This window comes from Pyxicephalus adspersus, chromosome 9 (assembly GCF_032062135.1).
Source record: "Pyxicephalus adspersus chromosome 9, UCB_Pads_2.0, whole genome shotgun sequence".
NCBI lineage: Eukaryota > Metazoa > Chordata > Amphibia > Anura > Pyxicephalidae > Pyxicephalus > Pyxicephalus adspersus.
In genome coordinates, this window is record NC_092866.1 from 8790178 (window position 1) to 8816908 (window position 26731).

Below are 26731 nucleotides of genomic sequence, written 5' to 3' on the forward strand. Positions count from 1 at the left end.
ATTTACTCACTCATTAAGCTGCCCCTGAAGGTACAAAACTTGGGGTCCATTATGATGCAAACTTTATCCAGTTGCTTTGGTCAGGAACTTGAGTTTACCCCTTTTAACGCCATAACTAACTCAAACTAAACCTGTAAATGGTCATGTGGATGGGTGTAATGCTCAGTACCTGTTCAACTATGTATGAATTTTGCAACGTGGCACTTCTTTTGCCCTATGTTCCTGGTACGTAATTCTCTGTATCTGTTCTTATTCTGTATATATGGACTCTACACAGTACCACTTCTCTTGTCCTGTACCCCGGGTGTATTTCTCAGTCTCTTCTTATTCTGTATGTATGGGCTCTGCACAGTACAACTTCTCTTGTCCTGTACCCCGGGTGTGATTCCCAATATCTGCAGCACGGTGGCTCAGTGGTTTGTGAGCTCCTTTGAGGGACAGTTAGTGACATGACTATGGACTTTGTACAGCGCTGCATAAAATGATGGCGCTATATAAATACTGTGTAATAATAAAAGTGTAATAATCTGTTCTTATTATGTATATATGGGCTCTGTACAGAACTATGTAATGTACACAGGGTGTATTTCTATATATTCCTTTTACATATACATGTGATTGGTCCACAGTACCACTTCTCTTTTCTTGTATGCTTGGGTAATTCTTAGACTCTGTCTATTTGTATATATGAGTACAGCACAATTCCACTTCTCTTGTCTTTGGTGTAATATTAAGTTAATCCATTTGCTATAAAACAAAATCTGAAAATTACCTCTTTTGTGAATTGTTTTCATTATCAGCTCTGTGTGGGTCATTTAGCCAGGTAGATATTCCAGTTTTATTGCCCTCTGCTTATATTGATAATTGTTATATTTTTGCAGAACTTAAGGGAGCGAGTGAAGCAGCACACGTCCACAGACAGCCATAGTTCTACGTCCGGAGTTCAGTTCAAAACATTCGATCCAGCAAAGGTAAGATAATATGCAAAGTTAACCTTTACACATTTTTCTAAATTGTGTACATCAGAACAAGTTCCTTTCAAAGAGGAAAGAGTGGGGGAGGATTGGAACCTCGTCTGGCATTTCAGCCACAATAAAGATACAAGAGAACCTGTAATTTTATTTTGTTGTTAGTAACTGAGTAAAGTAACATCATAGATGTAAATCAGCTGACTCATTGATTCACGCTCTGCCTTTCCCCGCCCTTTCAACTGGAACCCCCATTAAAAACCTAAATAAAGTATAGGTTACACCTGCTTTTTCCACTGAACCCCTACAATGCCTTGCCAGGCACTTGGAAGAGTGCAAATGCAATGCAATGCAAATATTAACTTTTATAAAGCTGGCATTTGCATAGCATTTTTGGGACACTATAAAGGCAAAAAAGTAGGTGGGTTAAAATGTTAAGTTAGGACCAGGTACATTCTAAAGCTTGACTTTGAACTAATTGGACTTCTTTTCTCAAACCTGTAAGCACACTAAACATTGGTGTTTTTAAGATCATACTGATGGAATAAGGGGATTTAGGCTGTTCACAAGCCAAAGGATAATTATCTTAGCTTGGTAAATGCAGTGAAAAATTCATGTTGTAAAGAAGACCCAAGCATGTGCAGTGAAAGAAAAGATTTGTCCTTGTACTGGTTGACTGGATGGCAAAAGTCAGCAGAGCCTTATCTCATTTACTAATCCAAGTAAAATATATCTTGCAAGGGGATAATTCACTTTGCTATGTGTACAGCCTTTATTACTTTAGTAAATGACCCCAATGACATTCATATCTTCTTCTCCATGAGCCTTTATACATACATAAAATCCAAGCTCCATTCATTCCAAATGTCCTGGTGAACGGCTTCTTTAGGTGGAATTGAGCAAAATTCCTCATTGCTTAAAATAGCCCTGATGTCAATATATTAGGATATATCAACCATTACAGGATCACCTATACTCAGGACAAACTTTGAGGGAGTCACATTTTCCAGGCTGTCAGGAAAAAAATCTTACTCACATGTTCAGTTTTTGGCCCCCTGACGAGCCCTCATCACTGCCCAAAAAAATAAAGTGGAACGTTGACCAAAACTGTTTTCTGGTGACCACTTTCCTGTGACCGTATCTTCATACACATCATATAGTGATTGGCATTTCTAGCAAAATGAGAATTTGCACCCTACTTGAAATTAAATTAAGAAACATGGTAGGTGCAAAAAAGGTGTCAATGAAGCTAATAAAAAGAATTCTTGGATTTAATGATGACTTGGAACTTTGAGCAAAAATTGGGTGTTGATGTATACTGCCTTGCAAAAATTAATTTGGAAAGTCTGTATGACTTCTTGGAATGTCCTTCTGTAGAAGCCTGATGGCGAAACGCGTTAAGGACTGAAATAGGCATTCAAATGTATCTTGATGATGATCTGTGTTTTTAATTGGTGTAAATTATTTTTATTTGTAATGAATCAAATTGTTATATTTTAATATGTAATTTGTAAACGTTACCCTAAAAGTCCCATGAATATCAACTTTGGAAAAAAAGAGAATATATGGAATATGGTACTATAAAAATATTCTCCCCCTCCATGTATGGACAAACAAAGAAAGTTTAGAACCCGTGTCAGGTTTTAATGGTTGTTTGTACCTACTAATTTTTTGTTCTGGAGACGCAATATGAAACCAGAAGGAATCTTACTTTGACAATTGGTCAAAAAGTCAAGAAGAGATCTTTCAATAAGGACATTTGTCCCCAAAACAACTTTAAGAGGAGGCTTGTCCTCTCACTTTGGATTTTTTTGTATTTTCCGTTGTGTCCTTCACACTGGAATTTAAAAAAATCTCCCCCCAAAGAAACACAGCCTATAATACTGAGCCCCATGGAACATCCATGTAGGGTCCTCCATCAAAGTAGAATTATAAGCATCAAGGTAGTATTATCCAAAATATATCTACACCTTATTACTAAATGTTTGTGGACACCTTACCACCACATCTTTGCATTTGTTTGGCATGACTTTACCAAACCATCGCCTTTGTCTCAATTCTTTCAAGAGGACTTTATACAATTTTTAAAAATATATTTGTAGAAGTTTTTGAGATCAGATGCTGACGTTGGATGGAAGGACCTGGCTCACAATCAGAATTCCTATTGGTCTCAAAAGTTTTCAATAGGGTTGAGGTCACGGCATTATGAACCAAACCTAATCAAACCATACCTGTATTAGGACAAATAGGGGTCCAGTGCAAAAAAAGATTGCATTTGGTGAGCCCTACATGTCCCTTATTCAGCCATGTCTTTGGCAGTGCTCAGTTTTTAATCAGTGGGCACACAACTTTCCTTTTCCCATTTGGTATATTGGCTTCCCTGCGATCCTTGTTCGTCAAGACCAATACCGGTCATAGAAGCATGAAGCCCTATGGACTGGGTAGTGAGTGGGCCAGGCAGGGGGATTTTGGGACCTAGAGGTCTGACTAAATAATAGGAAGAAGGTGAGGGACATTATTAAACAGGATTCATATAGCGCCAACATATTACGCAGCGCTGTACAATAAATAGGGGTAGCAAATGACAGACAGTTACAGACAGTGACACAGAAGGACAAGAGGACCTTGCCCCGAGGAGCTTACCATCTTTGCTATACGGCTTGATGGAAGTATTTTTGGAGTTCTGGCTGGAATGACCCATAATAAAGAGGCCTTGGGGGGCCCTGTTGGTTATGGGGCCCAGAACCTCTTTTCCTCTATTGTAGATACAGCTTTGTGCATGAATCTGGCTTAACGCAGAGGGGCAGTCATGCTTTAACAAAAATCTGAAGACACAAGGTTGAAAGCCCAACCAAACTCACTCAAATGTCTTCATATCATTGACAGTACTCTACACTCAGAACACTTTTTTTAATTTTAAGGTGGGTCCACATACCCATCATGTAGGTCGGTAACATACTTGTCATACTTGGCAGGTGCAGCGGTCATGTGACCACAATATTTTGTCCATAAGTTGCAGGCAATGTTACCTGATTGGAATAATTAAAAACAAACATTCTGCATTTGTGGTTGGAAGGGGTTAAGACTGCATGACTTGAACAGATGGCTATTAGTGAGTCTAAGGTTCAGTTTCATGTCAGTGATAAAGCAGGTGGAATGATAAGATATATCTTTCAAACTAGGGTACAAGGGTTCCTCTCTCAGTTTTCCAGTCATTAGTCTATATAGGCAATATATTGCTCTAGTGCAGGGTACGGCTGTCAGTCTTTAGAGCTGTGGTGTACGAAAGCCCAGGATATAAAAGACTATGGTATGCTTATGTGGAGATAGAAATGTGGGAGCCGCCATTACTGACCTGCCATAATGGTGCAGGCTCATGGGCTGTTATCCTGATCCAACTTCATTACCAATGAATTACTAATATGCAAAACACATGCAGAAGCAAACACTTTTCCTGCAATGGAATGTACCAGGTCAGCAATTGCTGTGTCCATCCTCATAAGTTCACTTTAACAACATGAAAATATAAATCATATTTGCTTACATACTCATTCATAAATGTAACTGCATCAAAACAATTCTTTTATATCATTTAAGTTTTGAGGAGTTTTTTTCTGCATGGTACACCATGTAACCACACGTTATAATGGAGTTTGTAGGTTCTCCCCATGTCTGTGTGGGTTTCCTCCCACATTCCATAAACATGCAGTTAGGTTAATTGGCTTTCCCCCCCCGAAAAATGACCTTAGACTACATTATTGACAAATGATAGGGTGATAATAAATAAATTGTGAGCCCCTTTGAGGGACAGTTTGTGTCATCACTATGGACAGCGCTGCGTAATATGATGGTGCTATATAAATACTGTGTAATAATAATAATAATTCTTTAGGGATGTGAAAGACACTTGATGTAGGTCAAATGAAAGTTGGAAGGCAGTCAACTGCAAATCAAATGCACCTGTCAATGAATCGTAGACAGACCTTGGAATAGTCCCAAACTGTTCCATTGATACCAGCCCAATGTCCATCAACAAAGTCCCTAAAAGGGATATTTTAGTTGGAGCCCCTTGGCTACTCCAACAAGTCTCTCTGACACAATTCCTAATTCTCGTCCTGTCCACCTCTGATTTTCATGTTTCTATTGACTTTTGAGTCTTTTCAGCCCCTTCGTTCCACTCTACATTCTCTTTATTATATAATAAACAAAATAATCAAATAGGGATGGTTGGAATCTCTCATATTTGCTACGGCAGCTGTGCAGACCCAATAGCTTAGCGCAGAGATCTCAAAAAGAGAAGCCCTGAGAGACAGAAGAGGCTTTCACATAGTTTAAAGCTACGTACACATGTAGGATAGTTGCCACTTGAGGCAAACAGTCATGGTTGGCTCAGCCAAAAATGTAGCATGTGTATGGCAATCCCCTAAAGTTGTTTTGAGTGCAACGACTGAGTGGGGATGACCTCTACGCTTTCAAATGGAGGAGATCACAGTGGGGTGCCAATTACTCATTTTCATCTTCCCCCCTTTCCATGGAGCAGAACATTGCTGTGTGTGGGGTGCTCATTCATTCTCGTCAATAGAAAGAATTATGAAAGATCATTCCCAGCCTCATAAATCTGATGTTTGTACATGGCTTACCTTTCTGGCATCTACAACCCACTAATGGGTGGACTGACCTTTTAATAACCTATAATAGGATATCAAGCAATGTGCTGTAAACACATCAACTGATTTGATTTTATGTGATTGCCATTGAATGAGTGAAATTTGATTTTCCTATATATTGCCCCTATTTTATATTCTGTAAATTTGATTTCTCTCTTTTTGATTTAAGGACTTGGTAGACTGGGAGAAGCCTCTGCTGTGGCAAGTGGGTCACCTACGGGAAAAGTATGACGAGTGGGTGCATCAACCTGTCGACCGGCCAATACGACTCTTCCACTCAGACTTCGTAGAGTGGTGTTCCAAAACTTCTTGGTAAGAGTTTCACATAAAAGAAATAATTACTGCAATCCAATTTAGAACTCCATAACACATTCTGCTACCTGCATTCTCACTATTCATTCGTTACTCATCACACTGCATTATAAATTTCAAGAGAGACTGAGGGTGGGGGGTTGATAAAAACAGATAAATGCAGCTTAAGGATTTTGTGACTAAATGGTAGCAGAATATTAAAGTAATGATGCTTGCATTGTGGACACAAACCATTGATATTTGATTCCTATATATGAAAATTGGAAAAGAGACCTTTCGGCAGTTGGATTGTTGCTTGAAGCGTAATAGTACCTCTTACTAAAATTTTGGTAACCCATTCCTCCACCCCTTAAGCTGAAATGAATTATCCCGTCCCCAAACTATTGGATTGTTGCATCAAGTATATCAGTATCTCTTACTAAAATTTTGGTAACCCATTCCGCCACCCTTTAAGGTGAAATGCATTAACCCAAGCTGCTTGCTCCAAAGTCGTAGCTTGTTTTTATATTCTGAGCACCAACTTCTGTATAGGCATGAGCAGAGCTGCTATGAGTCTTGATGTACAGTTTTAAAATAAATCAACGTAAAGATATACAAAAAAGATATTGAGAGTAAAAAATATTTGTTGCAGAGGATGTGAACAGAGAAGCATGCTGTCTGCTCGGGAACTACAGCAAGTGAGCCGCAAGGAAGTGGGCTGGGCGAGATTTTACAGATCGGCTTCATGGGGTGGGTTTTTGAAAGCTTAGTAGGAAGTAAAGCAAGTTAATTTTTGCTTTGAAGGGCAAAGCAATAGGTTCTTCCTCAAAATAAGTATAGCCAGGTTCCCCCCTGTATACCAGTATACCAGTACCGGTATGCCGGTTCTTGTGCTCCTTGCAGCCAAGAGAAGTACCCAATACCCAGGTGGGAGATTTTGTCACTTACTCCAAGTCTGCTCTGAAGCTTGGCAAATGGGCCAATTTTTGTGACTTGAAGGTGAGACGTGAGACATCAGCCCTGCAAGCTCTGTGATTGATTTGGAGCTTACACAGGGGTCTTGTTCCAGCTCACCGCAGCTGAATATGGGATCAAAGAAAACATACTGTATATGCAACTGCAGGAGCTAACATTCAAGTGAAACTTTGTTCTGTTGTAATGAAATTACTCTATTAACCGGTTTATCCAGAAGATGGCAAAAAAAAAAGTTGGCTGATTATGATGATAGTCAGAGGGTAAAAATTCACTTATTTAATCCCATAGTATGCATAATTATTCCTTGAGTGATTCACTCCACAATTATTACTGGTGGAGATGTCATTTCTGCTGAGGCTTCTAATCCTTAGATGAATGATCGGTCCACCCAACGTGATGTATGAGTTTTTAGTAAATGCTGGAGAGGTAATTTTTGACCCATTGACGACTCCTTCTGCCTCTGTTGGTGAGACCTCAGAGAGTTTCCTGCTGTGCTTATTATGAGGATCTCACACCATTATTGCTCAGTTTTATATTTATTTGATATTATAGGGCAGTGTTTCTCAACCTTAAACATGGGGAACACTTGTAATAACTTTCAGGTCTTAGGGAACCCCTTCTATAATATTTTCTGCAGCTCAGAGTGTATTAGTGTGGTGGTCAGTGGCAAGAATGCTTCTTACACTACTGGACCTGGGAAGAATGTCACCCCTACAGACCGCCAAAAAGATCATTGGGGTCATCTACAATACCCCAAGAGTCACAATTTGTTTATTGCTCAAGGGACCCTTAGCAACCTCTGGAGGAACCCAGAGTGCAACAAGTATAGTTAGGAACACCTAAGATAGACAAGAACAAGAATGAGGTGTTATGGCAGAGGATCTCTTTGTTGTAGTATCCAAGATAAATAGGAAACCAAGAAACGTGTGTACACTAAGGAATAGTGTTTGTTTTTTGTGGCTCACAAATCTTTGTGTCTATGTCAACAAAAGCCGACTTGATAAGTCAATGCCTGTTAACAGTGCAAAAGAAACTGGATTCATAATGTTTACAGTATGCCTAAGGATAATACACTCCTGGCAACCAGTAATTCAGATTTGCCGAGTTACTAGTTACCTGTGTGCTAAATTGGTTGTAAAGGCAATCTTCAAACGATTACTTCTAGCCTGAGTAAACATGAAAGCAGACCTTTACTCAGATGTTAACATAAAGCTGCCCTTTTGTTGTTCATAAAGAGAGTAATAGACCTTCCTACATTTCTAGGATATCTTGTAGTAGTTGGGCACATTCAGTTGGACTGTAATGATGAAAGCGTATTGATGTCTTTCCAAGCAGCTTCGTTGGCTCTATAACATCAGTAATGGCCTTCAAAGCTGTGTTTTCAGTTCTAGAATATCAGTATTTGCTTTCCAAAAAGCTTCTTTGTTACAAGAACATCGGTAACAGTTTTCCAAGAAGCTTCATTGGCTCTTGAACATCAGTAATGGCTTTCTTGTTCTAGAACACGAGTACTGACTTTCTAAGGAGGTTCTTCAGTTTCCAAACATCAGTAATGGCTTTCCAATGAGCTTATTTGTTTTTAGGACAGGCATGGGCAAACTACAGCCCTTTGGGCCAAATACGGCCCCATGGGCTTTTCAATCCCGCCCATTAAATATTTGTCAATGGCTAAAAGGGGTGACCAACATCATTTATCCCATTGAAATGGAATGCAATTTGATTGTATGTTTTCTTTTACTTTTAGTTAACAGCTTCTGCACGTAGTTCATATAAGGTCATACAAACACTCTCCATTTATCTGATACTGGCCTGGCCCATTTGTCAAATTGTAAAACTCATTGTGGCCCCCAAGCCAACAAGTTTGCCCACCCCTGTTCTAGGATATCAGTAATGGCTTTGCAAGGAGTTTTGTTGTTTCGAGAAAATCAGTGATGGCTTTCCAAGGAGCTTCTTTGTTTCTTGAACATCAGTAATGGCTTTCCAAGGAGCTTCTTTGTTTCTAGAACATCAATAATGGCTTCCCAAGGAGCTTCTTTGTTTCTAGGACACCAATAATGGCTTTCCAATGAGTGCATTTGTTTCTAGAACACCAATAATGGCTTTCCAATGAGCTCATTTGTTTCTGGAACATCAATAATGGCATTGTAAGGAGCTTATTTTTTTACAGAACACCAGTGATGGCTTTCCAATGAGCCTATTTGTTTCTAGAACACCAGTAATGGCTTTCCCAAGAGTTTCTTTGGTTTAAGAACACCAATAACAGCTTTCCAAGCACCTTCTTTGGTTCTAGGACATTAGTAACAGCTTTTCAAGCAGCTTCCTTGGCACTTGAACATCAGTAATGTTTTTTCGGTACTAGAACATCAGTAAGGCTTTCCAATTCAAACTCTAATTAATCCACTTAGAATGTGTCATGGCAGAAGTCGGTTTTCCAAAAACATAGGAATAGGGATATTCTTTCAAGGACCGTGTGGTGCATAGTTTAGGGGGGCCCTTACAATGCCATATCAACATCTCTCTACCCTGGCATTTTGGCAACAGTTAACACAGTAATTTAACTCAACTATCGTTATGTTATTAGAACATGATGCTTTCACAAGCATTCACACTGCTTATCATGTTCTTGGACATACAATATCTGTCATGATGCAATCAATGCATTGAGCTAAGGTGACTCAGCCTATGTGGATACAAATACTGGGTATGTCAACGACATTCATCAGAACCCAAGAAGTTGCTGTTGGATAAAAAGTCTACTTGAATATAATTACTACTACTAGCTATACCTGGATGAATCAGAACCTTTACAGACCTAATGAGTCTGATTTAATAAAGCTCTTCAAGGCTGGAGAGGATACATTTTCATCAGTAAAGCTCGGTGATCCAGCAAACCTGAAATGGATTTCTTAAGTCATTTGGTATTTGATAGCAGGTTTGCTGGATCACACAGGTTCACTGATCAAAGTGTTTCCTCTCCAGCCTTGGAGAGCCTATAAATCAGGCCCAATGTTCCTTTAGTTCAGGCCACACACACACATATTATCCCTATTAAAGGAGAAGATTAGAGTTTTGACTACCTGATCCATCCTGTTACCAAAGATGAAGTAACCAAATGCCTTTAAACTCGTTGACTGCTCCAAAGGAAAGCTGAAGCATGGTTTCCTTCAGGTACATTAGGGTTGTTTTTTCCTACACTTAGGTCCTCTTCTAACCACTGCTGTGTGCTGGGATTAGTCAGTCATGTGGTTTTCCACCACAGGTATGAAAGGGGCAGAGATCATATGGCCAAGTACCTTAGCCTTTAGGTATGACCTGCACAGCAAATCACACAGCAAGTAAAACATTTGCACATAGTTGTGGCTTTGGTGTGGTTCTTTAAAAAACAACCACTTGTCCCAAAGCAACTTTTTGGGAATTGCATCAAGTTCCACTACAGTTGTGCGCACACAATAGTTCCCAACATATACTTGAATGGTAGAGTGACTGTGGTTGGGCCTGCAACAGAACACTTCAGTTTACTGTGGGTCTACATTGGTGCTTAGTTTATCAAACACAGACAGTTTATAGTTTAAGTGGTACTTTTTATTGTCTAACACTGTTCACACACCTTTATGTTAGTATCTGGGTGAAGGATTATTTAAGGGGAACTTTCACAACCCTTTAGAAGTCTCAGGATCACTATGTGGCCTTTGTAAGCATCTGTCTATGTATATATTTCGAGAGGAAGACTTATTCTGCCCAAGGAAGGGTTTCTGACATTGGAATGATTGCCAACTATCCCCTCTCTTAATTTCTGAATCTTCTTGGGCAGAATAAACCTTCCTATCCATATATATTGATACAAAAGGGCCTGGAAAACCGAACCTAGGGGGGAAGTCCTTACTGGACATATATATATACAATTAGCTGCATCTAGGCTTTAAATTAAAAATTCAAACCAGGCATGCAGTCTTTGGTATTTTTGGTCAGTACCTAGCGTGCAAATACTAGAAAACAGAAAGGGGGAGGGATTAGGATAACCTGGATCATACTCAATTATAATTTTATAATGTAGGTGACAATATACAAATCACATACTGTCTTACTTCATTAGCCATGGTAAATAATTATGAGAATGGAAGATAATTAAAACAAAGATGGCAGAGTTGAAACACAACTGACTTCTTTTACAGTCATTCCACGGAAACTACTAATTTAATTTTGTCCAGCACGGCAGCTGGTAGAGCAATGTAACTTTACATAGTGGTAGGATTATTGGAAGTGGAACCTAATGGTCTCAGCAAGTGGGCAGAGTTTGAAGCCTAAGTTTAGTATATGGGCTTGTTGCATGACAACTAATGTATGGCTTTGCTTGCTTACTTTTCTGCCCCTACAGTAACCACTAAAGCTAACTCTATGCACCAACCAATCAGAATGCAATCCCATTCTTTCTGTATCTGTGTTATTTGTTTTGACATTTGTTAGATTATAACTTTTTAGTTTTTTTTTATGTTTTATAAATAATCACACTTATTCCTGATTTACTTTTCTCCAGGTACATAGTGTTGGCAGTGTGGGCACCAGTTGTCCTATATTTAACATGGTATTGTCTCACAGAACTTTCCCGGGGGGATACCAGACTCTTTGCATCATTCACAAAAGGTATGAAGGTTTTAACTTTTTGACGCTTGTTTTTTTTTTTTTTTTAAGGATCCCAATTGTGCAAATCATTGTGTTAAGAAAACCCTGCATTATTAGTTGCATCCTGAAGTCTAAAATTAAGTTACAATGCAACATGGGAGGCTTAAGGAGGGATCCTGGTGAAAAAGGATGCATTGGCATAGAATCTGTTAACCCAGGATAAAAGTTCATGGAATCATAATTTACTTGAGCCCTGATGAAGGGGCCTAACACAACTTCCGAAGTGTGTTGGTTATTTATATTGTATATGTAGCTTTTAAATTAGCAGCCGGCCACACCTAGCCCCACACACTTCTTTCCATATTGATGGCACTGCCTCTACTGCTAAAAACCCTCCCACTGTAACCTGCAGTGTCTAGAAGGGGAGCGTGCAGGGTACAAATGAACAAGAATTTAGCTGCAATGTAGTATGTTCTTTTTTCTGTTCCTGTTTAATTGAGTCCAGTGTTTTGTTTAATATCTCATTCAATAGAGTCAGATGCTAATGTCCATTTTCATTGCTCTTTGTTTCAGATTACTCTGTCCCAGTCCCTGTGTTCTGCTTCTTCCCCCTCTTCCTCATTGGCATGTTAGTCTGGACCCTGATGGAATATGGAATTCACAGATATATATTTCACATGAACCCCCCAGCCAGCAACTACTTTCTCATCACCCTGCACTTTATGCTGCATGGACAGCACCATAAGGTGAGAATGGTGGAGGTGTCGCCTTGGCTTCCATAAGTTTTGAAGGAACAAAGCTGATAATAAGCTATGCATGGACACTCCAACTGTCCCTAGTACACTTAAGTTTAGATCATCCCACCTGAGGTTCTGAAAGCTCACTGCTCTTGCTGCATTTTTATGTGATAAAAAGTGTAATCCCTTGATACACTGTGGAGGTGGATCACGAACCCCTTGCCACACACAATGGAAGTAGGTGGAGCTGGGAACTCACTACGAGCAGAATTTGGAGTGATTTAACTAATTTGTATCTCTAGAATTCGCAAGTGCAGTTTTTCTTCATTGGCAGCTATAGTTGGTTAGTTGTACTGCCATCATCTTGTCCTAACCAGTATTTTTATTCACCTTTCCAGGCTCCTTTTGACAGCTCACGATTGGTGTTTCCACCTGTCCCAGCGTCCTTCGTCATTGTACCGCTCTACATTATCTTGCAATTAGTTCTTCCTCCTGTACTGGGTCTTTCCCTTTTTGTGGGAGGCCTGTTTGGATATGTAGTTTATGATATGATGCATTACTATCTACATTACGGGTCACCAACGAAGGGCAGCTACCTCGCCTGGCTCAAGTCTTACCATGTCCGCCATCACTTTGAGCATCAAAAATCAGGTATGTTTTGGATGCTAATGGATGCTAATATAATGGGACACCTGCAGTTTAAAGTTCTGTTAATAGTTATGGGATATTTTTCTGATTTAATATGCATTTTGATTATATATAACCCTCTGCTCATAAATGCCAGTTTGTTGATTGGATAGAAAAGGATCAGCAACAGACCAATGAGGTCATCACTTCTCCTACTAACACATGTTTATTCACCTGAATGACCCCTAGGGCTGGCAGTTCTTCTTCCTGGGGGTAATAAACAGCTAGTAATGACCCTACAGTCTAATTTTATTCACTTTGACTTTAATTTTTATAGGATTTGGCATCACTAGCACCCTCTGGGACCGTCCGTTTAATACCCTGATCCCCGAAGATGCCATTACGGATTACTAGGAACCACACGCTACGGAGAATCACTGTTGTCGACTAGGATAACCTGCTGAGATGAGGGGGGAGGAGAAACATCCTATTTCATTATTCTGTGTATTTTTTTAATTATTGTTTTTTTGTTTTCTCTTTGCCATTTTTTTTCCATTGATCCCACGGATATGTCTCGGCAGGAATTAATTATTTATTTAAGTGTAAACCAAATCTGGGGGCGGAGGAGGCTGTACGTTACCGAGCCCGCAGCGTCTTCTGGAGGTGGCCTCTAATGACGCACTGCGGGGGGAGGGGAGGGGGGGTGGAGAAGAGAGAGAGGAGCATGTGACCAAGAATGGACTTCTTTTTTTTAAATGACCAAAAATGGCACTGACAGATATATAAAAAAGGTTAACCAGATGTATGAAGCGCTCAATGTAAATCCATAATATGTACAAATGCCTGGAAATAAAAACTAACTTTTTTCTCTTATTTTTACAAAACTGGCTTTTCTGAGTTATTTCACTATATAGATTCAATGTTCTCTCCGGCACCTTTTACCTGGGCACACCACCCGGAACTTTTGAGTAACCACCCAACTGTTCTTGGGTGGTTACTGAAAGATGGATCACAATACAGAAGTTACACCCACTTACAGCTTTTTCCCACCCATTTTAAAAAAAATTCTAGGGACAATACTGAGATTGTTACATTTATTCACGTGTTGTTGGAAATCCCATTGCTGAGCTCTGCCTCTGCAAATGCTGTCTGTCTTTGGTACTTTGAGACATTAACCTATAACAAATACAGAGAACAGCAAGATAAGTAAATTAGTAAATTGCTAATACTTTCCAGGGTGCAAGTTGTCAGGCAGGATGAAAAATAGGGATAGGGTAAATGTGGAAGCCACACATGTAGGATGAAGAATGGAGATTGGGTAAATGTGAAAGCTACGTGTGTAGGATGAAGAATAGGGACAGAGTAAGTGTGGAAGCCACATGTGTAGAAGGAAGATATAGTAAATATGAAAGCCATGTGTGTAGGATGAAGAATAGGGATATAGTAAATGTGGAAGCCACATGTGTAGGATGAAGAATAGGGATATAGTAAATGTGGAAGCCACGTGTAGGAGGAAGAATAGGGATATAGTAAATGTGGAAGCCACACGTGTTGGATGAAGAATAGGGATATAGTAAATGTGGAAGCCACTCGTGTAGGAGAAAGAATAGGGATATAGTAGATGTGGAAGCCACACATGTAGGAGGAAGAATAGGGATATAGTAGATGTGGAAGCCACACATGTAGGAGGAAGAATAAAGAATAGGGATATAGTAGATGTGGAAGCCACACATGTAGGAGGAAGAATAGGGATATAGTAGATGTGGAAGCCACACATGTAGGAGGAAGAATAGGGATATAGTAAATGTGGAAGCCAGAAGTGTAGAATGAAGAAAAGGGTTATAGTAAATGTGGAAGCCACATGTGCAGGATGAAGAATAGGGATATAGTAACTGTGGAAGCCACATGTGCAGGATGAAGAATAGGGATATAGCAAATGTAGAAGCCACATGTCTACGTAGGATGATGAATAGGGATATAGTAAATATGGAAGCCACACGTGTAGGATGAAGAATAGGGATATAGTAAATGTGGAAGCCACTCGTGTAGGATGAAGAATAGGGATATAGTAGATGTGGAAGCCACATGTGAAGGGTGAAGAATAGGGATATAGTAAATGTGGAAGTCACACGTGTAGGAGGAAGAATAGGGGTATAGTAAATGGGGAAGCCACATGCGCAGGATGAAGAATATGGATATAGTAAATGTGGAAGCCACAAGTGTAGGATGAAGAAAAGGGTTATAGTAAATGTGGAAGCCACTAGTGTAGGATGGAGAATAGGGATAGAGTAAATGTGGAAGTCACAAGTGCAGCATGAAGAATAGTGATATAGTAAATGGGTAGGCCACATGTGTAGGAGGAAGAATAGGGATAGAGCAAATGGGAAAGCCACATGTGCAGGATGAAGAATAGGGATATAGAAAATGTGGAAGCCACACATGTAGGGTGAAGAATAGGGTTATAGTAAATGTGGAAGCCACACATGTAGGGTGAAGAATAAGGATATAGTAAATGTGGAAGCCAAATGTGTAGGTTGGAGAATAGGGATAAAGTAAATGAGGAAGCCGCACATGTAGGAGGAAGAATTGAGATATAGTTAATGTGGAAGCTACACATGCAGGATGAAGAAAAGGGGTTTAGTAAAAAGGGAAGCCACATGTGTAGGATGAAGAATAGGGATAGAGTAAATGGGGAAGCCGCATGTGTAGGATGAAGAATAGGGATATAGTAAATGTGGAAGCCGCATGTGTAGGGGGAAGAATAGGGATATAGGAAATGGGGAAGCTGCACGTATAGGAGGAAGAATAGGGATATAGTAAATGTGGATGCTACACGTATAGGAGGAAGAATAGGGATATAGTAAATGTGGATGCTACACACGTATAGGAGGAAGAATAGGGATATAGTAAATGTGGATGCTACACGTATAGGAGGAAGAATAGGGATATAGTAAATGTGGATGCTACAGGGATAGGAGGAAGAATAGGGATATAGTAAATGTGGAAGCCGCATGTGTAGGGGGAAGAATAGGGATATAGTAAATGTGGAAGCCGCATGTGTAGGAGGAAGACTAGGGATATAGTTAGTGTGCGTGTCAGCTGTGCAGGTTAAATATAAAGATAGAGCTGGTGTGAAAGTCACCCATGCAGAATAAATTATAGAATATAGCTTGCAAGGAAGTCAGCTGTGCAGGATAGGGATACAGTTGGTGTAGAAATTAGATGTGCATAATGAAATATAGGGATATACAGTAGTTAGTGAGGAAGTCAGCTGTGTAGAATGAAGTATAGAGATATACATAATGTGGAAGTCAGCTGTGCATGAATAGGGATATAGTAAATGTGAAAGTTGTGCAGGATGAAGTATAGGGATAAATCTGCATGGAAGTCAGTTGTGTAGAATGATGTATAGGGATACGGTTGGTGTAGAAATAAGATATGCAGAATGAAGTATAGGGATCTAGTTAGTGTGATAGCTGTATAGAATGCAGTATAAAGATAACACTAATGTAGAAGTCAGCCGTGCATGAAGGGAGTATGGGGATATAATGAGTGTGAAGGTTAGCTATGCAGGATGAAATATAGGGATATTCAAGTGTGTAAATCATCTGTCTAGGATAAAGTATAGGTATATAGCTTGTGTAGAAGTCATCTGTGCAGGATGAAATATAGGAATATAGCTAGTGTGGGAGTCAGGTGTACAGGATAAAGTTGATATGGTGTAAAAATCATATGTGCAGGATGAACTGTAAGAGATAAAAATTTTAGCCAATATGGAAGACATCTGTGCAGGATGCAGTACAGGTGATATAGCTTGTGTGAAATTAGCTGTGCAAGATGAAATACAGAAGCAGCTTGTGTGGAAGTCAGGGGTGCAGGATAAAGTACAGTGATATAGCTAGTGTGGGGGGCAGCTGAAAAAAGTATATGAATAGATTTAGTATGGAATTCAGATGTGTGGGATGATATATAGGGATATTTAGTGTAGATGTCAGTTGTGAAGCATGAAATATAGGGATATAGGTAGTATTCATGTTAGCTATCATAAAGAATAAAATATCAGCTGTGCAGAATAAAGTCTAGGGTTATACCTAGTGTAGAAGTCAGGTGTGCAGGATGGAGGGGGCAGATGAGGATCTATCATTAGAGTGAAAGGTTTGTTATAATAAAATATATATTAAAACATGGCATAATGAATGTTAATGTATCAGACTGAAAAGTCTCTGAGTTCACTTACTGTGAAAGTGAATGGTCATCAGGTGTTTATTATTGCCCATGACCCGCTGGCAAAATTCACCTCTCTAACATATTCGATCCAACACAAAAAAAAGTTTTCATTTGCTATGCACAGTAACACAGAGTTTTCCCATACTGAAATGAGCTGAGCCTTATGTGAGTATTTTGTGCTGCTGATAGACCTGTAAAGGAGATGGAACCAATAATGAGATTTTAACCAGAACAGGTAAAAGGTGAGATTGTTTGCTGATTATATGTGAATTTATCAACGGAAAAGTATTTAAAGGTCAATGTACTTTTTTTTTGCAGTTTATACTTTGACAGAGCTAATGTGTACGCAGAACTGGTCGGACCACAAAGAAGTAACAGGAGAGTTCATCTATTTATTGCTCTGTTTAGCCCAGGGCTTTCTCTGGTTTATCTCATAACACTCCAGTATCCAGGCAATTAGAATTGATGATATACATTGCTGGGATTTTAGAAACATTTATTTCTTTTATTATTATTAATAATAGGCTGCCTTTATACAGTACTAACATACATAGCACTTTACAATAAATATTGCAGATGACAGATGAATACAAACAATGACAAGGAGGAGGAGAGGACCCTGCCCAGAAGAGCTTACAATTCCTTTGCAGTTTTATATTATTAATATTATTATTAATAATAATAATAATAATAAACAGGTTTTATTTAGCGCCAACCTATTAAACAGCACTGTACATTAAATAGAGGTTGCAAATGACAGACAAATACAGACAGTGACACAGGAGGAGGAGAGGACCCTGCCCCAAAGAGCTTACAATCTAGGAGGTTGGGGAAGTATCACACAATAGGAGGGGAGATATTATTCTCTGTTCTAAAATACAGGGTAAAGCTCTGTACATGTCAGATAATAGTCACATGGGATGAACAGTCATGCACATGTGTACAGTGGTCCTCCAATGGTATTCATCAGTCCTTTATCCCTTTCTCAGCTCAAATGGAAGATGTGTTGCAGGGGATGCATGAAATGCGACTGATGATAATATTAAAATAATACACATTCAAGTGGAAAGGTAGTTTTTAAAAACACTAATATGCATGCATTAATGCACTGAAAACAAAAACTTGTAATTTGCTCTCCATTTCTAAAACAATTCCTTTGCTCATACTTGAAATGTTTGTGTCTCCCAGAGCACATTGATTCAGCTGCCCCCAGGTCCTACAAGACATACAGGGGCTGGCCGGAGAAGGACATTGAGGGCATTGTTGCATTTTCCCATTGCAGTACAAGGAAATCTCCTAGGACAGCAGGCAAAACCTGGCCGGGGTTCCAATTCTTCCCCACTCAACACATTTTAGCTGGGTTTATACTTGAATACAAAGCAGCTTTATGTTATTTCATTTGTTGCCAGCAGAAAGTGTGATGAAGAAGAGATGGAAGCGTTGCCCTGTACAGAATGTCGTATATTTGCACCTTAAACATTGGATCTATAAAGAGAGAATTTATTGCACTGTGCAGAAGGCTCATGCAGTAAAAATGTAACAGGATGGACTCTGTGACAGCACTAAGTGCATTCTGAGAGATAAGAAGATAGAGGAGAGCTGAATCTGTCATTTTTTTCTTGTAATCTTTGTGCTGGTGTAATTAGACAACCTCCCTGACTTCATTATTATTTGTGACATTTCCAAAGAGTTCAACAAGTGACCGGCTGCTGGATTTAAAGTGCTGGATTTAAGGTTCTCCTGACTGCTCACCCCCACTGATAACTTTTCCACATTTCCCCCTTCTGTTGTGAGCTCTGTGAAGGCTTAATGTCATGTTCATCCCAATAACCCAACATGGCATTGCTCAATTAGTGGCACCGAGCTATGTGTCCTGGAAGGAAGAAAAGAAATCCAAATTCTCTTATGACATAAGCAAGCTGGCTCAGTGGTTAGTACTCTGGCCTTTGCAGCACTGGGTCTCAGGTTCGAATCTCGGCCACGATATTAACTGCATGGAGTTTGCAGGTTTTCCCTGTGTTTGCGTGGGTTTCCTCCCACATTCCAAAAACATGCAGTGAGGTTAATTGGCTTCCCCATAATTTGACCTTAGACTGTATTAATGACAAATGACTATGGTAGGGACATTAGATTGTGAGCTCGTTTAGGGAACAGCTAGTGACATGACTATAGACTTTGTACAGCGCTGCGTAATATGTTGGTGCTATATAAATACTGAGCAATAATAATAAGGGACCACAAATGTCATACTTCCTGCATGCGACGGGAGCTGATTGCAGGGAGTGCTTTGCTGTTGTCTTTGAGAAAGTCAAAATTTGTATATTGATAACAGTGCTGTTTTGTCTGTACGTTTTGAGGGAAGAATAAGTTGTTTGGAAACATTGAAGGAGCAGAGTATGAAGGAACCATGAGGTCCATGAGCTTGGCAAATGGAAAACTTCACCCTAAAATCATTTGATGATGTCAGTAGTAAGGCAATGTTTAGACTGGAGATGGGGATGCAGTGTTTAGACTGGAAAATGCATTTGACTTCAATTTAGGATTATTATTATTTACAGGATTTATATAGCACCAACATATTACACAGCGCTGTACATTAAATAGGGGTTGCTAATGACAGACGAATACAGACAGTGACACAGGAGGAGGAGAGGACCCTGCCCGGAAGAGCTTACAATAAAACTGGTAGGGGAAGTATCACAGAATAGGAGGGGGCATATGGAATGGTGTGAAGTAGTGAGGGTTTAGGAGACAGAAGAAGATGAGTAGGTGAGTTTGAAAAATGGGTTTTGAGTGCTTTTTTAAATGAGCAGAAAGTAGGAGCAAGCCAAATAGGATGGGGAAGACCATTCCAGAGAGTGGGGGGAGCTCTAGAAAAGTCTTCGAGCTGTGCTTGTGATGAGGTTATGAGTGAGGAAGTCATTATAGGTCACTGGAGGAGCAAAGAGAGCGGCTAGGGGAGTATTTTTCTATCAGGTCAGAAAGGTAAGTGGGACAAGAACTGTGGAGGGATTTGAAGGCAAAGCACAGGAGATGAATTTGATTCTAAGGTGAAATGGAAGCCAATGAAGAGAACTAAAAAGAGAGGCAGCAGAAGAGGAGCGGTGGGAAGGCTGTGTATGGGGTAGGTAGGTGGGAAGGCTGTGTATGGGGTAGGTAGGTGGGAAGGATGGATGAGTCTGGCTGCATCATTCATGATAGATTGTAGAGGAGAGAGTCGGGTTAGTGGAATACCAGAGAGGAGGAGGTTACAGTAGTCCAGACGAGAGATGATAAGAGCATGTACAAGCAGTTTGGTGGTCTTGGGACAGGTAGGAGCGGATTTTGGAGATGTTCTGCAGGTGAAAGTGACAGCACCTGGAATTGTTCTGATTATGGGGGGAAAATGGGAGGGCAGAGTCAAAGGTTACACCAAGACAACGTGCCTGAGGGGAGGGATGAATAACAGTGTCGTTAACAGTTAGGAATATGTCAGGGGGAGATTTAGAATGTGAGGGGGGAAGATGATGAGTTTGGTTCCCAGGTTGAGTTTCAGATCCCCCTGCTAGCCCCAGTGGTTCGTCCCGCTGACCCCTCCATTACTATAGGACACAATAGGGGTGAACTTACTGGTGGATCAAACCACTGAGAGCAGAGGGTAACTAAGAAGCCACCACTCCCAGAAATAACAGCTTCTGTAGAGTTGTGGGTGGCGTTTTTTTCTTCCTTTTTTCTCAAAGACAGATTATATTCAGTCAGTTTTGCAATCGAAAATTGAATGGGAGTTTATAAAAATTGAGCAAATATTGCCAAAACTCTTAAATTGCTGCCCTTATAAAAAACGAAGAATAACAGAAAGTTCACGCCTGTTCATTCTTAGCGATGTAGGACCAAGGTCACCAGGTGTAGCTGAGGGTTATGCAAGCAAACAATAAGCTTCCATTGGCCAAAAGATAGAGTCAATAATTAGCTTGCATTGTCACCTGCTGAGCAAATGACAGAGCCCTGTGGGCAGAGAATTTTCAATAGACACCATTAAAATAATTCAATTTTATAGATGGGTAGTGATGTTCAGGAGTGAGCAGCTGAGAGTGAGATAATCATCCCTGCCCCGGGTAATAGCTCTTTCATTACTAAGTGCCTGGAGCATAAAACAGAAAAACAAACAAACAAACAAAGATATAAGCGTTGCACCAACTCAGGTGTACACAAAAAATAGACAACACCCTGAACATAAAATTACACACTGCATGGCCAAAGTCACACACTCTAATATTTCATTGGACCTTTAACTTTAAATACCGGCACACATTCACCATGGTATCATTTTGATAAGCTTATTCAAAATCATGACATTTATTTCCATCCAGTGTTGTGAATATTTTTCACCATGATCTTGTATTGATGATGGGAGAGTCAGAGCTGTGTAAAGTTTCTCCAGCATATCCCAAAGATTCTCAATGGGGTTCAGGTGCCAATCCATGTGTGACAATGATGTCTCTGCTCCCTGAACTAATCTCCCACAAACGTTGCCTAATGAATCCTGGCATTGTCATCTTGGAATTTGCCTGCGCCATCAGGAAAAAATATTAGTAATTGATCCTGCTCATTCCGCATATTCAGGGAATCAGGTACATAACTTTGATGAACCTGACCTGACCAACTGAATTTACCCCAGATCATAACACAGCCCCCAAAGACACCCCTAATCATACACTGCCCCTGCAGGTAACCCAGATCACAACTCTGCCCCCACAAATACCCCAGATTATAAACTGCCCCCACAGGCACCCTAGATCATAACACTGACCCCACAGTCACCCCAGATCATAACACTGTCCCCACAGTCACCCCAGATCATAATACTGCCCCAACAGGTACCCCAGATCATAACACTGCCCCCACAGGCACCCCAAACCATAACACTGCCCACACAGGCACCCCAGATCATACACTGCCCCCGCAGGTAACCTAGATCACAACTCTGCCCCCACAGTCACCCCAGATCATAACACTGTCCCCACAGGCATCCAAAATCATAAACTTGCCCCTATAGGTACCACAGATCATATTACTGCCTTTACAGGTACCCCAGATCATACCGTTGCCCCCACAGGTACCCCAGATCATAACGTTGCCCCCACCTGCACCCCAGATCATAACACCGTCCCCACAGGCTTGGAGACTTTATCTTTTGACCAGACAATGTATATATACATCAAGTAACATACAGAATATCCAAAGCCTTAGTGCAAGAGCTGTATGCTGCAAACATAAAGTTATACATTGGGTGACATATCTATGTCATTAAAGTGTATTGAAAGCCCAAAAAAATGTTTTTATTTATTAAAGTAGACAGTAAGTAAAGCAAAAATTAATTCTGGAATAAAGGGGTTCAGGGATCCCCAACCATCCCCACACATACAATGGCTATCACCCTTGCATTTCTTTGAGCAGGACTAACATACTTGGCAGCCAAGTGAACCTAAGTGGATGAATGAATCTTTTGCTCACTTCACACCTATATATCCCCTGCTGCATGTCCTTGTAAGGAGCCAGGGGTCTTCCTGAAGAGGTCTGCAAAGCTCATGCTGCCTGCTGATTGGAGAACCCCAGTTCTGGCTTAGCAGGGGGCATAGTAGACCTCTGCAGAGAGACTCCAATCCTTTTCTTGTCCCCCATACCAGTTTGATTACCCATGCCAGTTGATTTATTATTTTTCTACTAACAACTGCTTTGCCCAAATGGCAAATAAAGGAGTTGGATCTAAAAAACTGAAACTGATGCTCAGCTTTTATGGATATAGTTTGGGGTGCATTGACTTGATTGCCCAGGGTTCAACTTTAAGACCCCACTTTTTATAGTAAACTTTTATTGATTGACTCGTCCGTCATAAAAAAGCCACTGATGAGTAAAGCACACATCTCTTCCTGCCTACTCAGTCTCTTAGAATGTGACACTCCTTCCTCTATACCTGTCGATCAGAAGGACAGAAGTGGTGTAATCATGACACAACGGTTACCTGGACTTCACATGTACGCAAAGAACATATTTATACTGCAGACAATGAAGATAATGGCAGCCTATCACATTACAAATTTTATCTTGCTTTGGTTCCTTGACAAGTCATATGATGTGTATGCAATGTGTATCTAGGGACAGTTCACCAATGAATGACTCACACTGTCATACTGCTTGGTGAAACTAACTGCAGATCAGGGTCATGTGACCCTGACAACTCCCTGATAATGTCTGATCATTCACAGTAATGTAAGTAGGAGTGAATCACAACATAATGTATTTATTGTATATAACATATTATATAACCTGAATTTCTTTCCTATATACTGTAAATGCTTTTGGATGTTTGGTTGTTCTGGATGTACCCGCTTATGGCAATTGTGCCGGTTGTGGATGTGCCAACTTGAGCCAACGATAATATTAATTAATAAACAAACATTTCTTTTATTTCCTTAAGTTTTGAATAAAATGGACTCCTTGGCAAATTTCTAACATAACCAGCGTTCGGGCTCTCTGTAGCCTTGCCATTCTAGCAATTGGGGCCCTGGAAATATTGCGGGCCCTGGACAATTGCTTTGTTTGTTTAAAGGGTTATTGATAATCCAAAGCCTATTCTATCTAAAACAAATATTTCTGTTTCGTTGGGTTGAACTCTGAAAAGAAAACTTTGCTTTAGGAGCAGAACCGGATTGTTCACAGGGCAACCTAGGCAAGAGTGTAGGGCCCCAAAAAAAACATCCATCCTCTGAGTATCAGGACGTCTGATCCTATAGCCCCTAAAGCGTACCTAAACTCAGAAATTTCACTTTACATAAAAGGGTAGACAATCCCTTTATGTTATGTAAAAATTCATTTTTTTTTTTAAGGTGCAACACCGTTTTTTTTAAAAGAAAGAGTGCAGCACTGCCCCCTAATTCTAGACCGCCTAGGCAATCGAGAATGAATGGGAGCGCAAAGACTCCCAGGATACCTATGTCAGGCATCCCAGGAGGCTCTTGGGTGCTTTTCATCCTACATCACCCGATCTCGTACTTGGGTCGTGTGATGTAGAATGAAGAACCAGAAAGAAGAGGAAAAGATAGCTGCACCTAGAGCGCCGGCTCTGGGACCGATGTCGGGATGACGCAAGACTTGATGCAAGACACCCCCGGATCGATCGGACTGCCCTGTGGGATTAAAGGTAAGTGTATTTTATTTTTTTTTTTACTTTTGGGATTAGTTCCTCTTTAAATCCAGCAACACACAACAAATTCTTCTTTGTTATTGTTTAACCAAATGATTCCGAAATGGAGAAGCCATGTGGGAAAAACTAAGTACACCCCTTGATTCATGTGCTTGTAGAACCACCTTCGGCAGCAATAACTTTCTGGATGACTTTATCAGTCTCTCGCCTCGTTATGGATGAAAAACATTGCTTCAGTTCATTGAGGTTTGGAGGACATTGTGGGGACCAGGTAAGCTTCCAATTCCACCCTGAGTGTGGCTTGGGGTTACCACTCTTGATACTGAAAATTAACCCCGTGTGTTGCTGATAAGAAATTCTTAGTTCATCTGAAACAAATTTTTCATTTCAGTTAGGGTGAACTCTGAAAATAACACTTTGCTAGGGGAGCAGAGCTGGATTATCCACAAAGAAACCTATGAAAAGGCAAAGGGGCCCTTTGATGTCCAGGGGACCAGATCCAACTCCTCTATTCTGCACTCAACCTGGGGCAATACACAACCGGCCAAATCTGTTCACTTCATAACCGAGGATGCACTTGTAGGTGTCTGATAGCACCATGCCAGTACAAATAAAGCTAATTGTGTGCCAACTGCAATCCTTAATATTGTCAATGAAAGTGATGGAGGGGGGCAAATATGATACTTTGTTTAGGGTTCTACTTTGCTCTGCAAAGCAGCTCCTGATTCAATGTGCCGGTGGACACAGAAAATTTCCAGCTTTAGGTAAAGTTTATGTTTTTGAAAGCTTAGGTATATTTTCAGTGATCATAAGATAATGTTGGTGGAACCATTATTGATCATCAATGCAAGTGGAAGTGAACAGAGAAAGAGACAAAAAAGGTGACTAGTTTGTCTGAAATCCATTCTCAGTTCACCTCTCGGAGTGATTCCCGCCATGTGATTGGGTTACATTGTATCAATTTCTCTGATTACGCTAGGAGTGTGACCACCTGATGTGGGGAGATGTATTTTTACAAAGTATTTATATAGCGTCAACATATTATGCAGCTCTGTACAAAGTCCATAGTCATGTCACTAACTGTCCCTCATAGGATCTCACAATCTAATGTTCCTGCCAACGTCATATGTCATTATACAGTCTAAGATCTATTTTTTTGGGGGGAAGCAGATTAACCTAACTGCATGTTTTTGGAATAGTGTATAAATAGTGAATAATTGTCACCAATGAGTAAAGTATTGGTAAAGAGGGTGGGTGTCCCCAAACCACAGAAGACTATTGTTGAAAGTCAGGCCCCTTGGGTTATTATAATAAACAGAAATGAGAGAACAGCAAGGAATTTGATGTGGCTCAAATATTTATGTGATTGTACAAGGTACAAGGTATATACAGTCGTAAAACAAAGATTAACTACTTATATCTCGACAGAAACCATATGCATAACCCTCGATAATTTAGAGGGTGACAAGGTCTATACTATACAAAGTACAACTAACTTGATCTTGGCTGAGCTGGATCCTGAATCCCGACGCGTTTCACCAGTTTAGGCTTCCTTAGGGGATTAGTGGGAAACCAGACAATATTAACAAAAGCAAAACATTTACAGAAACAGTAATTATTATCATATCAGTAAGACGTCCAGGTTCAAAAAGTGAACATATGAGTCAACATTTCTGGTCACAAAAGGCTAATATCAGAAATCATTATTCATATAAACATTTAAAATATAATCAATGCATATCAAATATGTGTCTCAAATCTCTAGTTGTCATCCCATGTTCTTTAAATCCAATATCTTTGTTCCAAGCCCTGACAGTCGGCTTGGAGAAATTAAAGGAATAGAAGTTAAGTCTACATAAAGTGATTTTAGTTACAGATGAAGCACATCACTATCTTGTTTTATACATCTTGGATATGGCAGCACTGAAATCTCCCAGACATAATTCTCGACTCAACACAGGGAAGATGGGGGACCCTTCCTAATGGACACAGATGTACAGACCTAAAGGTGGCATTGATATTTAAAAGCCCATTGCATCTGTAGCGAAGAGGATTTCTCCCGGCAACCCTTCCATAAAAGCCATAGTTGCTCAGTCTTTTACTAATTATACTGCCATTAACTTTAACATTTACCAAGCTAACTGAGACCTGTGGAGCCTGAGATGGAGCTCTTTGGAATATTGCAATTTCTATTGTGCACCACATAGTCTGACCTTGGGGTGAATTTGGTGGGATGTTCTCTCCTTGGAAGGCTGGGAATTGGCCTGAAAAAGTGAAGACTTTTTCTCATCATAGAATACCAGACTTCAAATTGTTTGGAAATGGCCTTATAACCATTCTCAGATTGATGGGATGCATGATTTGCTTCTGCAAGATCTTAACTGATATCTTTCCTCCTTGGCAATATATCACCACACACCTGAATGCTGAATCAGC

The 26731-nt window shown here is 40.1% G+C and overlaps 1 protein-coding gene across 1 annotated transcript; it reads left to right on the top strand.

Moving 5' to 3' along the window:
• The first annotated feature begins 216 nt into the window (after positions 1–216).
• FA2H (fatty acid 2-hydroxylase) lies at positions 217–13769 on the top strand. Its single transcript, XM_072422709.1, has 7 exons — positions 217–225; positions 882–971; positions 5805–5947; positions 11436–11542; positions 12095–12267; positions 12657–12909; positions 13223–13769. The coding sequence occupies exons 1-7, from the start codon at positions 217–219 to the stop codon at positions 13297–13299; spliced, it is 852 nt and encodes a 283-aa protein (XP_072278810.1). The 3' UTR covers positions 13300–13769.
• The last annotated feature ends 12962 nt before the right edge of the window (positions 13770–26731 follow it).